This window comes from Callionymus lyra, chromosome 17 (assembly GCF_982586985.1).
Source record: "Callionymus lyra chromosome 17, fCalLyr1.hap1.1, whole genome shotgun sequence".
Taxonomy (NCBI): Eukaryota; Metazoa; Chordata; class Actinopteri; order Syngnathiformes; family Callionymidae; genus Callionymus; species Callionymus lyra.
The window spans coordinates 5,702,759-5,719,830 of NC_141834.1; the positions used below are offsets into that span (position 1 = coordinate 5,702,759).

At 36.5% G+C, this 17,072-nt stretch overlaps 1 protein-coding gene across 1 annotated transcript in view; it reads right to left on the minus strand.

Annotated features, from left to right (window-relative positions):
• The window catches only part of nbas (NBAS subunit of NRZ tethering complex), a 212,561-nt gene that overhangs the window by 120,887 nt on the left and 74,602 nt on the right, over positions 1–17,072 (minus strand). Inside the window, exons 27-33 of the mRNA XM_087812214.1 lie at positions 15,916–15,978; positions 13,102–13,224; positions 12,924–13,026; positions 12,757–12,834; positions 12,406–12,560; positions 6,604–6,716; positions 4,258–4,371 (exon numbers count right to left, since the gene is read on the minus strand). Of these exons, the coding sequence (XP_087668340.1) occupies positions 4,258–4,371; positions 6,604–6,716; positions 12,406–12,560; positions 12,757–12,834; positions 12,924–13,026; positions 13,102–13,224; positions 15,916–15,978 (749 nt within the window). The remainder of the gene's footprint in view (positions 1–4,257; positions 4,372–6,603; positions 6,717–12,405; positions 12,561–12,756; positions 12,835–12,923; positions 13,027–13,101; positions 13,225–15,915; positions 15,979–17,072) is intronic.

A 17,072-nucleotide genomic window follows, 5' to 3' on the forward strand; every position in this document is an offset into this window, starting at 1 on the left:
CTGAACATTAGTGCAGCCAAATCTCACTTTTTATCTGTGTGGCAGCTCGGTTAACAAATAGTGCGGTCCGTTCAAAAGAAGACGGATCGAAGCCAGAGTTCAGAGCATCCAGGTGCTGTGAAGATCAGAAGCGAGCAGCAGCATGAAAAGAGTTTGCTTCGGTCCAATCATTGTTCTTCATAAATGGACCGCTTGGATAAACCTGGTCATTTAAAGAGGCAGACTGGTGCGACTGATGGATACGTGTTTGGAAGTCTATACCAGTTTTTTGAAAGTACTCATGGGAGGGTTTTTTTTCCATTGACGGACATGTGACATCTGTGTGAAAAAAGGTCATATTACAATGTTAATGTGAAAAGAAAAACACATGAATGATCTGAGAAAATACATTTGAACTTTAAACTATTTTACAGGTTTACAACAGCAAAATTCCATTCCTTCAGTTGTTCATCCTATTCATAGCAACATATTTAGTTACACTAGTCTCAAAATATATGCTCTAAATCCCTTTCTGACTCCTACAACACCACAATTACTTGCTCTCGCTCCCCCTCAGTGAACTCATAGCAGTGGCTGCTAGTGTTTAGCAAATTTGTACCATCATATATACAAAACACAAAACTATTTCCTTCAGACTGTCCAGGGCAATCTTAATGTAAACAGGTAATTGAAAATGTGTATGGTACATTGACAATGTATACAGTTGATTGTAAATGTGTAAAGCAAAGTGCTCATTTAAACAGTTGATTGTAAATGTGTATAGCAAAGTGCTAATGTATACAGTTGATTGTAAATGTGTATAGCAAAGTGCTAATGTATACAGTTGATTGTAAATGTGTATAGCAAAGTGCTAATGTATATAGTTGATTGCAAATGTGTATAGCAAAGTGCTCATTTAAACAGTTGATTGTAAATGTGTATAGCAAAGTGCTAATGTATACAGTTGATTGCAAATGTGTATAGCAAAGTGCTCATTTAAACAGTTGATTGTAAATGTGTATAGCAAAGTGCTAATGTATACAATTGATTGTAAATGTGTATAGCAAAGTGATCATTTATATAAATGATTGCAAATGTGTATAGCAAAGTGCTCATTCATACAGTTTATTGTAAATGTGTATAGCAAAGTTCTCATTTATACAGTTGATTGCAAATGTGTAAAGCAAAGTGCTCATTTATACAGTTGATTGTAAATGTGTATAGCAAAGTTCTCATTTATACAGTTGATTGCAAATGTGTATAGCAAATTGCTCATTTATACAGTTGATTGTAAATGTGTATAACAAAGTGCTAATTAATACAGTTAATTGTATATGTGTATACCAAATTGCTCATTTATACAGTTAATTGTATATGTGTATACCAAATTGCTCATTTATACAGTTAATTGTAAATGTGTATAACAAAGTGCTAATGTATACAGTTGATTGTAAATGTGTATAGCAAAGTGCTAATGTATACAGTTGATTGTAAATGTGTATAGCAAAGTGCTAATGTATACAGTTGATTGTAAATGTGTATAGCAAAGTGCTAATGTATATAGTTGATTGCAAATGTGTATAGCAAAGTGCTCATTTAAACAGTTGATTGTAAATGTGTATAGCAAAGTGCTAATGTATACAGTTGATTGCAAATGTGTATAGCAAAGTGCTCATTTAAACAGTTGATTGTAAATGTGTATAGCAAAGTGCTAATGTATACAATTGATTGTAAATGTGTATAGCAAAGTGATCATTTATATAAATGATTGCAAATGTGTATAGCAAAGTGCTCATTCATACAGTTTATTGTAAATGTGTATAGCAAAGTTCTCATTTATACAGTTGATTGCAAATGTGTAAAGCAAAGTGCTCATTTATACAGTTGATTGTAAATGTGTATAGCAAAGTTCTCATTTATACAGTTGATTGCAAATGTGTATAGCAAATTGCTCATTTATACAGTTGATTGTAAATGTGTATAACAAAGTGCTAATTAATACAGTTAATTGTATATGTGTATACCAAATTGCTCATTTATACAGTTAATTGTATATGTGTATACCAAATTGCTCATTTATACAGTTAATTGTAAATGTGTATAACAAAGTGCTAATTTATACAGTTGATTGTAAAGGTGTATAGTAAAGTGCTAATTTATACAGTTGATTGTAAAGGTGTATAGTAAAGTGCTTATGTATACAGTTGATTGTAAATTTGTATAGCAAAGTGCTCATTTATACAGTTGATTGCAAATGTGTATAGCAAATTGCTCATTTATACAGTTGATTGTAAATGTGTATAACAAAGTGCTAATTAATACAGTTAATTGTATATGTGTATACCAAATTGCTCATTTATACAGTTGATTGTAAATGTGTATAACAAAGTGCTAATTTATACAGTTGATTGTAAAGGTGTATAGCAAAGTGCTAATGTATATAGTTGATTGCAAATGTGTATAGCAAAGTTCTCATTTATACAGTTGATTGCAAATGTGTATAGAAAATTGCTCATTTATACAGTTGATTGTAAATGTGTATAACAAAGTGCTAATTAATACAGTTGATTGTAAATGTGTATAGCAAATTGCTCATTTATAAAGTGAACTGTTAGCATCTTCCCTTAATATTTTTTTTTTTTATTTCAGTAAACTGCAGTTTTTCTACAACACTGTCAAGATTACCAAGGGATTAAAACGTTGTACAAACATGTTGAACACTGTGTGTAACAGATTTTGATCACCTCCTTCCCTCTAAAGTAAACTCACCAAACTGAATAGATGATTTAAAAAATGTTTCCATGGGGGAGAAGCAGAAAAATAAGGCAAATACGAGCTACAAACACAATCATAAGCAAGTACCTAAACCTTTGGAGAGTCTGCATGTCGGTGATACCTGCGTTAATAATTTACACATGTGCCTCAGAGTGGCGCATCCTTCAAAAGCTTTCCCTCTGCATGTATTTATTTTAAAATAAATAAATAATACATGTTTATTCCTGTTTTCATCTTCACCCGCCTCTTTATCTGAAGCCACGTTGTGAGACTCGCCCGCTAACTCTGGGCTGCACCGAAACACCCCATACAGTCCGCTCCGGGCTAGAGGGAGCCAGTGGAGGTGGAAACACACTTGGCTTTATTTAAAAGGACAGAAAATGGAGGTTGAATAAAAAAAAAAGGGGAGAAAAATACACAGGTGTCTCGGCGATCACGACACAGACGCTGATGAAAACGCTTTTATATTTGTTATTTTGTGGATTTCAGATTCTAAATGTTGTAATAATTTTTGATTTTAGGTTAAACATTGTTGTTTTTCTTCAAATGTGTTTGTTTTTAAATCAAAAGGCAAAACAATTCTGAGTTATAATTCATTATTATGTAAAGCTTCTAGGATTTTAAATTGTGCTTTTATTCTTTAATCTCAAACTTCACGGCTTATGAAGTGGTCCTGCATTACACTTATTATGCTTTATAAAAATACATTACTTTTAAAGTCATCTGTACAATTCATGAATAATTATATAAATCAATAAATTATCAATAAAACTTTATTTGTGATTTAGTTTTTATTGAATATCTTTTGTCATTCCACAATATTAAAACATATATTCAGTTTAATTTAGCACTATAGTTTGGTTAAACCTTGGATTATTATTAATGTTCATGTTGGTATGTTGACCTATAAAGATGCCTGTGTTTAAGCTAAGAAAAGGAACATAGATCATGGATATTAATAGTAAAACTGGTGTAGCAGAAAATAATTGTTTAGTGAGGATTTTAAGGTAGTTTAGCCTCAAACTGTGGAAAATGCAATATCAAAACCAGACTCATAATTCCTGCCTCTTGTGTCATTGAGTTTGACTCCCCTGCATTTCAAGTAAAACAACTTTACAAACTTTTTTTTCTATCTTTACATGAATGTGGTTTTGCAAACGTTTAAAATGAAGATTAGCCCTAAATGAATTGTAAACTTTGCAAGTGATTCCATACACTTTATAACTGTTGACAACATGCACTTGTGAAGATGACTTTTCCCTCAGTCTGTGAGCCGTCAGAGCTCACTAGAAGTACCCACGCTCGCTCGGGTACAGACTCTGCGGCTTGTGTGGGAGGAAATCCGCTGTTAAATCTCACGAGCTTTAGAGACACACAAGCCACCAGAGCCGGAGCTTCTATAACTCTGTGCCCAAAAAATGTTATGACACGACGTTGGAAAACAAATTGACGTAATGAGGGTACAAGTGTGAGTGGGTGGGCGTGCAGGAGGGGCGAGGGTACCTGCGACTCGGAGAAGTGACGCAAGGTTGAGGAGAGTGGCGGATTGCTTGAAGGCTGTGGAGCAGTGGGTGATGCACTCCTCGATGAGAGACAGTCTTTCGGACCGCATACGCACTGAGGGGGACAGAAGTGAGGAAACATTATTGGTTAATAATTGATCCTGATCCAGTTTCATCAGATGCAGACTTTTTTTTTCTACTCCAATTAAGCTGCAGTCGGATGATCTGACCACACACGGCAAAACATTGCTGAAGGATATATCAACATCGGCACCATATTCTTGATATATTATTCAGAATTCAAGTACAATATTTATAATCCAGTTCAGTGTAATGTTCCCCAACGAAAAAGAGTAGAGACAGTAGTGGGTTTAGCATTCATAAATCACAGACTTACTATATTTTGAGCGCGTTTTCTAGATGTTCAACATCTCAGATATCAGAGAAAAACATGATTAAATGAAAATTAAATCACTGAAAATTGTAAAGTAAAGGGCAGGTTTAAGTATTTGTGTTACCTAAAACAACATATCAGCAGCAATTCGGCAAACGCAAAATCAAAAGTAAGCTAAATATTATACATTTATTCAAAACCATCATAATAGTTGGCAGTTTAACACAAACTCAAATCAACGTACAGTTTCAGGATGAGGTTGATGGATAGATGTATTCATTTTGATCTTTAAATATTCGTCAATTTAGGAATCTGACTTTTACTACAACAAGGAATATAAATCAGATCTGGCTTAAAGACACATATTTTACTTGTACGAGAAAGAACAACAGAGTTTACATGTCTGTCTGAATTCCTTCTGAAGCACAGAGCCGTTAGTTCACATTTATATCTTCATTACAGTTTCACAAGCATTTAATGACCAAAAACAAACTTGCGGAAATCAATTGTCAAAACGAATCCCACATTCAGAAAAACCTTTATCACATAAGCAGTGTTAAAAACATGAGCAATGATACAATTATTATTATATTACAGTTAAACAATTTCCTGAAGGAGACCTCCAGAGGGATCAAGTTTTATCTATCCATGTATATTACATGTGGTTAAGTACATTTGCTGAACCTGCTTTATATCAGGACCTTCCTATTATTAATTGAGCTAATGAAGAAAAATATCTTTAATTTTGAACTTAAGTTTAAAATTAAGACAGATTTAAAAGAAATATATAGATTATATTTTTAAAAGGGTCTTCATGAAGTGATTTATGTGATTTTATAAAATGTATTTTTAAACAGAAAAACCTAAACGTGAATACAATTTCAGAAGGTGATAACAGTTTTTTGAGTTCCTCCACTATCTCCCGGCTGCTATGCTGACATCCTCTCCGGCTCGGCGTGACTCAGGGCAGAGCCCTGAGGGAATTCCGTGCACGGAGAGAAACATTGCCTTAGGTGCTGCAGGAGGGCTGCAGGAGACAGATTACCTATGCTAAAACTTCAAACCTGAACATCAAAATACACAAGAGGAGGTCTTCGACAACAGCAAGGTGAATATTTTCAGTTTCCACAGTGTGATGTTTGTAAATATATTCGGGCATATTCCATATAACGTTGGCAGATACTAGTAATCCTCCGTGTCAGTCTGGCTTTGAGCTGTAAAAGTAGGAATATGACTAAACAGAAAACTCAAATAAATACTTTACAGAAAAATAATTTCCCTCTCTGAGCCTTGACTGGACTCCTCGAATTTTTCTTTTTACTTAAAAAAAAGCTTATTTTCTCACATTGTCTCGCAGGTAAGAAGAAGAAGGAGGTGTAAATGTAATGGGAGCAGACAGCAGGGCACGGGGGAGATGGAGGATTGAAGCACCGGGAAAGTTTTTGTGCGAGAGAGAATACAAAAAAAAAAAAAAAAGTTGAGATATGTAATTGAAAGGAAGAGCAGATCCAGGTGGGGCTTATTGCTCTATCTGTCTCACTGCTTTATGCTGTCGGCTTAGCTTGATGTGGGCGGAGGCTACAAGGGGAGCAGGACCCCGAGGGCAGAAAGCACCTCGGGTTCTGAGGTGAGATTCCGAGTTGCCGTGCGAGCTCAATCTCGCTCCTGGCTGAGAGCTTTACCTGGAAAGTGCGGCAATAAAGTAGCGACAGGGAACCTGAGAAATGTCAGAGAGAGAGTGTGGTGGAGAATAGGGATCTTTGGTGGGTCGGATTTTGAGAACAAAACACAGTGAGAGAAGTGAAAAGGAAGAAAATCAAAGAGTCTCAACTGACACATCAGGCATATGCTGTTTGTCTACTTTATCTTTGGACTGAAGGGACAGAAGGATGGAAGGTTTGATGATGATGTTTATATGTTCACCCTCCAAATAATGGATACTTTTACACATACCTTGCAGAGGAAGAATGTTGACGTTGAAGTCTTTCAGCTGACTGAGGGAACTGATGAGGTCCAATTCCTCTTGGATGGCAGGAGGACAATCTGTGATCAACTGGAGACACGCCCTGCAGCGAAAACAAATGGTGATGATGAAGTTTTATCTACTATCAAACAGATAAAAACAATTTGGTTGCTTAATATTTGTGTCTATTTTTTTTGTTTTTAGTTTGTAATTGAAGCTGGAAATTGAAAAAATATTCTAGGTGTACATTTATCTACCTATACCATTCAAAGTATCAGTGGAAAATAGTCTTGTTATAAACTTATATTATATCTTTTATTAAACAATATTAATTACACGTAGAAATCAACACTTTGAACAAGGAGCATATATTCAGATACAAATAAAAACACATTTTATTGAAATTTGACATCCACCATACAGAATGAACCAAATTATAGAGTTGCAAATAAAAAAATATAATTATAATAATAATAATAAAAAAACTGGTAAAGTTTGTTGAAAGCGGGAATCGAACCGTCGAAACCTCAGGTCTCCAAACTTCATAAATGGCACACGCTACCAGCTGAGCAACCCAAGATAGTGACTCATGGTGAACGGTTACAGTCATGTTTTTCAACCATCAGGGTCGCTTTTCCGATGCCCCGAAATTATATTCAGAGACAATGCGTCTCATTAATTTTGCAACTTATGAGTGGCTGAGTCAGAGACACACGGCGTCACTGATGGGCTCTTCAGAAAGTGACCCTGCATATGATGAATGATGACACAAAGCAAGATTATAAACTGTGCATATATCAATGCTTGTATAGTTTATCTGTGTGAAGAGTTCTACAAACATACAGAAATCATCACAGTTGATGATTATTTAACTCACTAAAAAATAATAAATATACAGCCAAATCGGTCGGAGGGCGGCACCCTCCATCCATTTTAAAATCAAGAACATTCATCATTGTTTTCAAATAAAATTCCATCGACACAAACAAATTCGAAATGCAGGATCCATAAATGGTAGTCTTTGTCTCAAGATTAGACCCGTACTATCTAATCAGAGATCTTTTCAAGTTCAATTTTCTCGAAATGAAACATGGTGGTTACGTCCTTGGTGTGGATCCATAAAGAGCAGTAGCTGGACTAGACGCAAAAAGTGCCCTTACTCACTTAAGAAGTAGCAAAAACCCTCTGAGGGTCGATGCCATTCACTGCGGGACATAAACAAAGGCCAATTTTTGATTATATTTATCAATTACTACTCGCAAACAAAGACTTTTGAGAAAGTAAAACTGCAAATATCTAAAAGATTCTCACTCAAACTGTAGTTTTGGTCAAATTCTCGAAAAGTACCTTTTTATTGACGTCATTTCTGAATGTGAATCATACAAACATATATTAGCTAGTCGCAGTCGTTTTTTTTTTTATCATAATCCTCTCTCTGGAGCTCTATGTTTTAATTATTAGCGTACAGTCCATTCAAGTAGCTCTTCTTTAGGTTTGACTCTTGACTATAATAACTATAATCGATAATCACTGACAACTGGATTGGTTCTACTTCTATGTTGGAGTCTCACGCGATAGATCTGCAACTGGGGAGTTCTCTCTTTCAACATAATCAACGCTCATTAGGCTTAATAGGATTATGTTGCCAATTATGTGCATATGTAACACTGTACTTGCTGTGTGTGTGTGTGGAAATGTGTGTGAGGTAGTTTATTTTTTAATGCAAGATTTAGGTTTTCACACAAGAAAGGTGATTTAACAGCAGCTACGGTTAATCCAAGATAAAAGAGTTTATAGACTCGCCATCCATGTAAAGTAAATAAACAGAAGTTGGTTTTAAAACTCAGTAAAAGTCCTTGAAATGTGAAGAAACACGTCAATTTGCCTCTGAACTATTTGAGAAGTGGAAAGTAAAAAGTCAAGTAAGGTAATTTATTTTTCAGACAAAGGAAAGAAAAGCAGGAGCTCAATTAATACAATGATCATAGATTATATATTGGACTGAAAGGTCTTGTAAAGTTAGTGAGGTCAATACAGAGAATAAAAAGAAAACTTTTAATTGGAACTTTAGTTTTTATTCAACAATCAGCTACTATATTCCCTTTTTCGTTTTATATTAGTTTTAACATTCACGAAATGTAACCTATTTCTTTTTATATATAAAGTAACAATATGTCAGTTTTCAAATGTTGTTTCTGGCGACCCCGTTTGACAGAAAAGTAACACTACAATGCTAACCGAATGCACTACTCCCAAAAATGCGACGCAAGTTTCTGGTTTTGTAATAATTGTAATAATCTATAAATGTTAATGATGAAGTTGAATACAACGTTATAATAAAATGTCAGTAAAAAATCATTAATAGGTTGATGGTTAAAGGAGCACTACACACAATTTACATATTTGATTCTGGCTCCGTCCAACTATATAAAATAATAGATGCAACAGTTCATAGAGAAACAGCGTTTCTTGTTATTTAACGAAGCACGCTAAAGATTATTTTAGTTTTTTTTATATTCTCCTGGAAGTTTCAAGAAGAACTTTCTGTACTTTAACCATGATGAACATATGTTATGCTGTTATTCTTCCTACATTAGGCAAGTATGATGAAATGAAACTTATTATCGCAGAAAATATTTATAACATGATGATATGTGTGACATTGCAATCATCTATTCCATCTTGACAGTGATTGTGAGAACTTATTATGGATTCAAGTTATTTTGCTGAACAGTTTCATGCTTGAAGAGGCAGTTATCATGGAGATTATACATTTATCATCAACAACAAACTGCTGCAGCACGACACCTCCATATGCTTCCTTTCTCTCCCTCTGAAGCTCTTTCTTTCTTCAATGGTCAATTACAATGGTCATGAAATGTCATTTATTTTAAACCTTAAGGGTTGAACAGAACCTCTCCAAAATGAGTATTCACTGCAGGGTGACATTGGTACATAGTGAGGCACATCTCAGGGGTCTGGTCTCTGTGCAACACACACACACCAAAACAAGCTTGGAGGGTCACGAAACGTGGTCTCCATGAGTCACTTTCTATAAATGAGTGACGACCCAATTACTGCCCCACTTCCCTACTAACAACAGACTGTAAGGTAAGACGCCCACTGGCCTCCCTCTGTGTTGAGAGATCAGGACCCAGACACAAGCTGTGCATAAACGTCAAGAAATGTTGTGGAGGAGAGAGAATGGGATTCCATTATTATTCCTCGGCCAGCGTTTACAACACAAAAGCCAGAATTCTCTCCCACATACAGATGAAGTCAGACCTGTTAACCTGTGTGTGTGTGTGTGTGACGGGCCAACAATAAAAAGCAGGTCTATGATACACTACCTTTTGTACTTAAATTTTATGTTTGTTTACTCCGAAGTTTTTCAAAGTTTCTTACACGAGAAGAGTTAAACTAGTTTGAGAGATCTTTCTTGGCATTTAAAAGCATATTGACTGTGAATGTGGCCCTCATTAGGGTCAGTATAACATTATAAACTAGTCTTAGAAATACTGTGTTGTTATTATTGTTCTTGGTGTTTTATTCAATATATAAAATAACTTAAGTCATTTCTCTTCTTGGACGGATTAAGTAAAGTCCAATCAAAGGAGAAAAAAGGAAGTAACTGCACATTCCTCTTCTACAAATGGTGTCAGAATGAGGATGCAGTTGTTCAGTTTTATTCAAATGAATTGAATAAAAGTTAATAGTTTACACAACAGTAAATGTTATTTTACAATAAACACCTGAATACAAGACTGCTAATTTCCAAAAGTTCCCAATGGATTTTTAAAATATCCATCCATCTAATATGCATCCATCCATCCATCCTCCCATCTACTATGCATCTATCCATCCATTCATCCATCCACCCATTTACTATGCATCTATCCATCCATTCATCCATCCACCCATCTACTATGCATCTATCCATCCATTCATCCATCCAACCATCTACTATGGATCTATCCATCAATCATCCATCCAACCATCTACTATGGATCTATCCTCCCAATCATCCATCCAACCATCTACTATGCCTCCATCCGTCTATCAATAATAATAATAATAATAATAATAATCTCCATTTATATAGCACCTAATCCATCCATTCATCCACCCAACCATCTACTATGCCTCCATCCATCCATCCAACCATCTAACTATGCCTCAATCCATCCATCCAACCATCTACTATGGATCTATCCTTCCAATCATCCATCCAACCATCTACTATGCCTCCATCCATCTATCAATCCATCCATTCATCCACCCAACCATCTACTATGCCTCAATCCATCCATCCAACCATCTACGATGCATCTCTCCATCCATTCATCCATTGAACCATCTACTATGCATCTATCCATCCATTCATCCATCCACCCATCTACTATGCATCTATCCATCCATTCATCCATCCACCCATCTACTATGCATCTATCCATCCATTCATCCATCCACCCATCTACTATGCATCTATCCATCCATTCATCCATCCAACCATCTACTATGGATCTATCCATCAATCATCCATCCAACCATCTACTATGGATCTATCCTTCCAATCATCCATCCAACCATCTACTATGCCTCCATCCATCTATCAATAATAATAATAATAATAATAATCTCCATTTATATAGCGCCTAATCCATCCATTCATCCACCCAACCATCTACTATGCCTCAATCCATCCATCCAACCATCTACGATGCATCTCTCCATCCATTCATCCATTGAACCATCTACTATGCATCTATCCATCCATTCATCCATCCACCCATCTACTATGCATCTATCCATCCATTCATCCACCCAACCATCTACTATGCCTCAATCCATCCATCCAACCATCTACGATGCATCTCTCCATCCATTCATCCATTGAACCATCTACTATGCATCTATCCATCCATTCATCCATCCACCCATCTACTATGCATCTATCCATCCATTCATCCATCCACCCATCTACTATGCCTCTATCCATCCATTCATCCATTCAACCATCTACTATGCATCTATCCATCCATTCATCCATCCAACCATCTACTATGCATCTATCCATCCATCCATCCATCCACCCATCTACTATGCATCTATCCATCCATTCATCCATCCACCCATCTACTATGCATCTATCCATCCATTCATCCATCCACCCATCTACTATGCATCTATCCATCCATTCATCCATCCAACCATCTACTATGTATCTATCCATCCAATCATCCATCCAACCATCTACTATGCCTCCATCCAACTATCCATCCATCAATCCAACTGTCTACTATGCCTCTTTCCATCCATCCATCCACTATGGATCTATCCATCCATCAACCATCCAACCATCTACAATGGACCTATCCATCCATTCATCTACCCAACTAATATGCATCCATCCAGCTATCCATTCATACATCCATCTATTCATCCATCTACTATGCACCTATTTATCGATCCACCCATCTACTATCATCCATCTGTCCATTCATCATCCATCAATCCATCCATCCACCAACCCACCCATCTACTCTGCATCTATCCATCCATCCATCCATCTATCCACTTAAAAAAGGCAGGAAGCCATATGAACATTTTTCCACACTGTTAATGATGGAAAGAGGTGTTATTTGTTTGTTTGTTAATATTTGCTTAAGAAAAAAAATAATAATCTCACTTTTCCATGAGTAAATTTTGTTTGTTTGTGTTTAATTTGGCACGTTAATTGGCAGCAGATGTGATTGTTTCTTTCTTTCCAGCTTGGAAATGTTTCTTCTCACCTTGCCAAGCCCATGCATGGGTCCGTCAGTGTTGTCGACGAGTTGAAGTATTCCCTGGCAGCAGCCAACACCAATTCCACGCTGTGTTCGTAGGACACCTTCAGAGCGTTGCCCTTACCGCGGAAGGACAGACTGACGGGGACGTCCTGGTTAGCCTGGAGACAGTTGACAGATGGGTGAACATTCTGTGCGCCATGTTACATTCTACCGCTTTAATAACCTTTAAAAATGTTAATACTTTTCTGTTCTACGCTGCGGGACATGTAATAAGACATGAGCTTCATTATAATAGAAAAAAAAGCAGAAAATAAACCGTCCAACCACGCAGGAGATGAGAGAGACTTTGCATACCTTACAACAATGCATGAGCTGCCCCGCCAACCGGACATTCTCTATACGACTCGAGCACAGCAGGGACTCCACAAAGATCTGTGCCAGTCAGGAAAAAAAAAGGATATTTCAGCAACAGAGTTCAAGTCAACAGCTGCATGTGCAGAGTTCAGAGGAAGTAACCGTACCTGGTGGCATTTCTCTGGCTTCAAACAGGTGTAAACGTTGTGCTGTATGTCCAGCAGGTCCTGCAACAGGCTCCTCCAAAGCATCTCACTCACCGGTGGGTTTCTAAGAAAACAAGAGGACAATATAAGAAGCACTGAATCTTTTTCAGGAAATTTTTGGACAGCCGTGGATTCATACTTCCGTCCGGTGTGGCGGCAGAGTTTGACCATGAGCTGGTAGGCTTCCTCTTCGCTGTTCTGACTGTTCCTCACGTAGGAAATCGGCTTCTGCAGGCCATGTTTCTCCAGAACCTCCACCACACTGGACGACACAGAACAGATCATGTCACTTTTTTTGAAAAATGTATCAACTTCTTAGCATGTGTCACTTTTAAACATGAGAAGAAGACGACAACAAACAGGTGATTGGAGCTGTATATTCAAAAGGGACCTGAAACGACCTCTAAGCGAGAAGACGTTCATTATTTTGACAGCGGAAAGTCATTTGCAAACCTCGGTGCAGATGGAGGAAGTGAGCGAACAAGACAAAGGAGGACGTGATGAACTACCCGCCAACTCGGTGTGTGTGCCACTATGCTAATAGACTGGGCTGTAGAATAGCTTTAGAGTGTGTGTTGTAGGTGCGATCCTCTGCCTGTGCTCGGAGTTTCAACAGGGTCGCGGCGCTACAGATGCTCGCCTCTCTGCTGCATCTGATTAGCAGACTTAGCAGGTGCACGGAGGAGTGCGAGGGAAACGCAGACCTTCGTCTGTTCGCAGTTATCTCAGATGTGCGAGCGCACAAATTCCAGCATCACTCATCTGAACCCTCCATGCATTCTTGAGACAGGATTTCTCAAAGTACCTCAGCAATCCATTCACAGGTGAGCAGTTCAGATTCGTGTACGGCTTCTATTAATTTCTCAGTGCATTTGAATAGTAGAGCCCAGAGGAGGGAAATTACATTTCTTGATGAGCCACATTAAATACCTCAACTGTTCTGTTACTGGTCTTTAAAGTCAAAAGAACAAAGAAAAAGGGAAACTAACAATAAATCGAAGTTAGAAAATAAATATGGATATTATCAAGTGTATTTAAATATATTAAAGTATTAAATAAAATGGCTTTATCATTTTTACAACATTTCTACAATGCTTCTCAGTAAATAAGTGAACATTTTCTATTTTTATTTACTGAATATAGTGTCAAGGACATTACAGACGTTTAATTATGATTTCAGATCTTTTTCAAATATTCCGGAAACCTTCATGAATTTCAATTGCATGATAAATCTTGCATTTTAGCAACTTGCTGAAAAAATGAATTGCAATAAAATATATGTATATAGCTATGTATAGCCACTGGGAACACAAACATAAGATGAAAGTTTAAAAAATGAAATTAGATCCAGAATTTTAGCTTAATAGAAAAAATTGGCACCGAATAAAAGGCGTTTTGTTCATGGTCAAACATGTCAACACACAGGGCCACAGAATTACACTCAAAGTGTGTGCACTTTGTTCAACCCCTAACAATCCCTCCCTTCTATCACCGCATATGTAAGGTGGAAATCAGATAAATACTGTATTCTATTTTAGGTTTTAGTCGACTCACAATAGTGATTGAATAGCTTTTATTCACCTGCTGGACGAGCGTTAGTTTTTAACTACAATTATTGAAGTTTTTTCTGATCTTTAAAGTGGATTTATTTCCAAGAAATGTACCAAAGATAAACAGAATCAATGAAAGAAAACATACAGAACATTTCAGTGAAATGTACTTCAAAATCCACCTTAGATTATTCAATACATTAAGATAATGTTTTTACCCATCACACTCGTCACGCCACTAAACTGCCTTTTCATGTTTACCATGCAGCCCCCTGACATGGTGGGACTGTTTGAACACTGGAATCGAAGGGAAACACACACTGATCCACAACTGAAACACATTCTCGGGCACACCTACGACACCAGAGCACACATACTACATCAAAAAACTGTCTATCCCTCAGAGTTGCAGCAGCCCCGGGGCCTTTTCCACGCTACGGGTATAAATCAACGATGTCTCCTTCTCGCTCACATTTCCCCTTCCATCAGGGAGAACAACAGAGCCCAGAAGTGCAATAAGAACAAGGACATGGATGTAGGCGGTAACTTGAAGAGAGTGTGATTGTAGGAGGAGGAATTAGACAGAGAAGAAGCTTCTTCTGTCACAATCACAAACACATATTAACTGTACATGCTGTGTGAGTTCACCCCGGGGAGCCTCTGCTGAAGGTACACATGTTTTTAACCTACGCTTTTCATTCTTTCAAGCACACCGAGAGATAAATGCCAAATCACTGAACTGTTTTTCGACAACATAGACAATAGTTACCAACATATAACAGACGGGCAACTTCATACAATCACCAGTGTGTGAATGCAACATTGTAACCATAATATTCTCTGACATATTTCCACCAGGGTGATGCATTTCTTTTAATTAGAATCATCCTCAATCTTTAGTAATAATTCATAAAATCTTAGGTTTTCATGTTGTCCGTTTGTTTTTTCGTTTCATCTCCCATATATATATAGCTAAAATTGCAGCTATAAACTCTGCTTTAATATCACCCTGAAGTAAAATAAACCTTCTCTGTTCACTGCACCAAGTGTTGGTTAAGCTTTTATACATATCAAAGCATGTTTGGTGGTTATTTCAGTGGAGAAGGTGTTTATTTGATTTGTTTATTTGCTGTTATATTCCATATTTGCTTGCTAAGGGTGCGATGAATGACAGCTACACGTTGACTGACTCCGAGTTGCTTCATTCCCCCAACATTTTAGTTTGTTTTCCTATTGAGACTGGCAAATTGGAAATATTTTCACTTTCACTCGTCTATGAAAAAAAGAAGTTTCTCTTTGTATTTGTCAACATTGTGGACAATTGAAAGCAACAATTTTAGACTCACCATGATCTTCTTTAGCGAGAGAGGGAGATAATATATATTTGAAGAAATGATATTTACCTGAGATGCTTCTCCAGTTTGTCCACTCGGTCATGAAGCGGGGCAGTCTGGTCACTCTGAGGACTGTCAATACAAAACAAAAACAATCATTATAATCAAACTTAATAATTCAGTATTTGATGTGATTCTAGTATATGATAACAAAAAAAATCAGATTGACTTCTAAAACAATCTTAACCCATCGTCCCAGGTTTTTTCACTGCAGCATTTAAGTCTGACCTACGACAATATGCATCACATTCTTAGCTGAAACATGATTTTTTTTGGACACAGTAAAAAACCAATAAAAATGTAATCTAAAACTACCGGCGAGCTACAAAGTCATGGCTTTTCTTAGAGTTAGGAAAAATCATTAATACATTTGGCCGGAAAAGCAATTTCCAAGAACAGCAAGTCTGAGTAATCACTCTGGAGAGAAGTGTGAAGTGAAAGGTGAGGAATATAGAGTAGATCTGTGAGATGGGAAAGTTCTTCCTCGAGATCCAGAGTGAGATATTTTAAATACATGGACACTGAAGGAAAGTTCCTAATTGCACAAAGAAATCACATCTTAAACAGATATCCGTGTCTTTCACACACTTTACTGAATGGGTACATTGAGAAGGCCATTTTATGTTTTGGTTTTTCTTTTCTAAACTCTATTAAATACACTAAAATATATACTCAATTTTGCTTATTCAACTGTATAATTGGTTTGAGTAAGTTAAGCTCCTCAATCAGCTCTACATGGACAAATAAACAGTGTCCAACAAAAAACAGTGAATTTATTTTCTCTTTCTCTTTGTCAGTTTCAAAACTATTTAAAAATTAATCATTTAAATTATTAAAATACAATACAATTTGATGGAAAAGGATTTTTATTTTAGTGATATGTAGAACATCATAGGTTAAGATACAGTTTATATTCAGCTATAAGATGAACATAACAACCAATAAATAGAACATTGAATGCAAAAAACAAGAATACAATTTACAGAAGTAGGCATGTTTCTAGTTGTACATACTTGTCTGGCTTTTACATTAACATGTAGTTTATTTTTATGTTTGTTTAGTGAGCATATGTTTGCATAAATAAATAAATCAAAGGTAAAAATAAGCATAAAACCTACTTAAAAATCATTAACCCTTGCGTTATCTCTGGGTCAAGGTGACCCGAA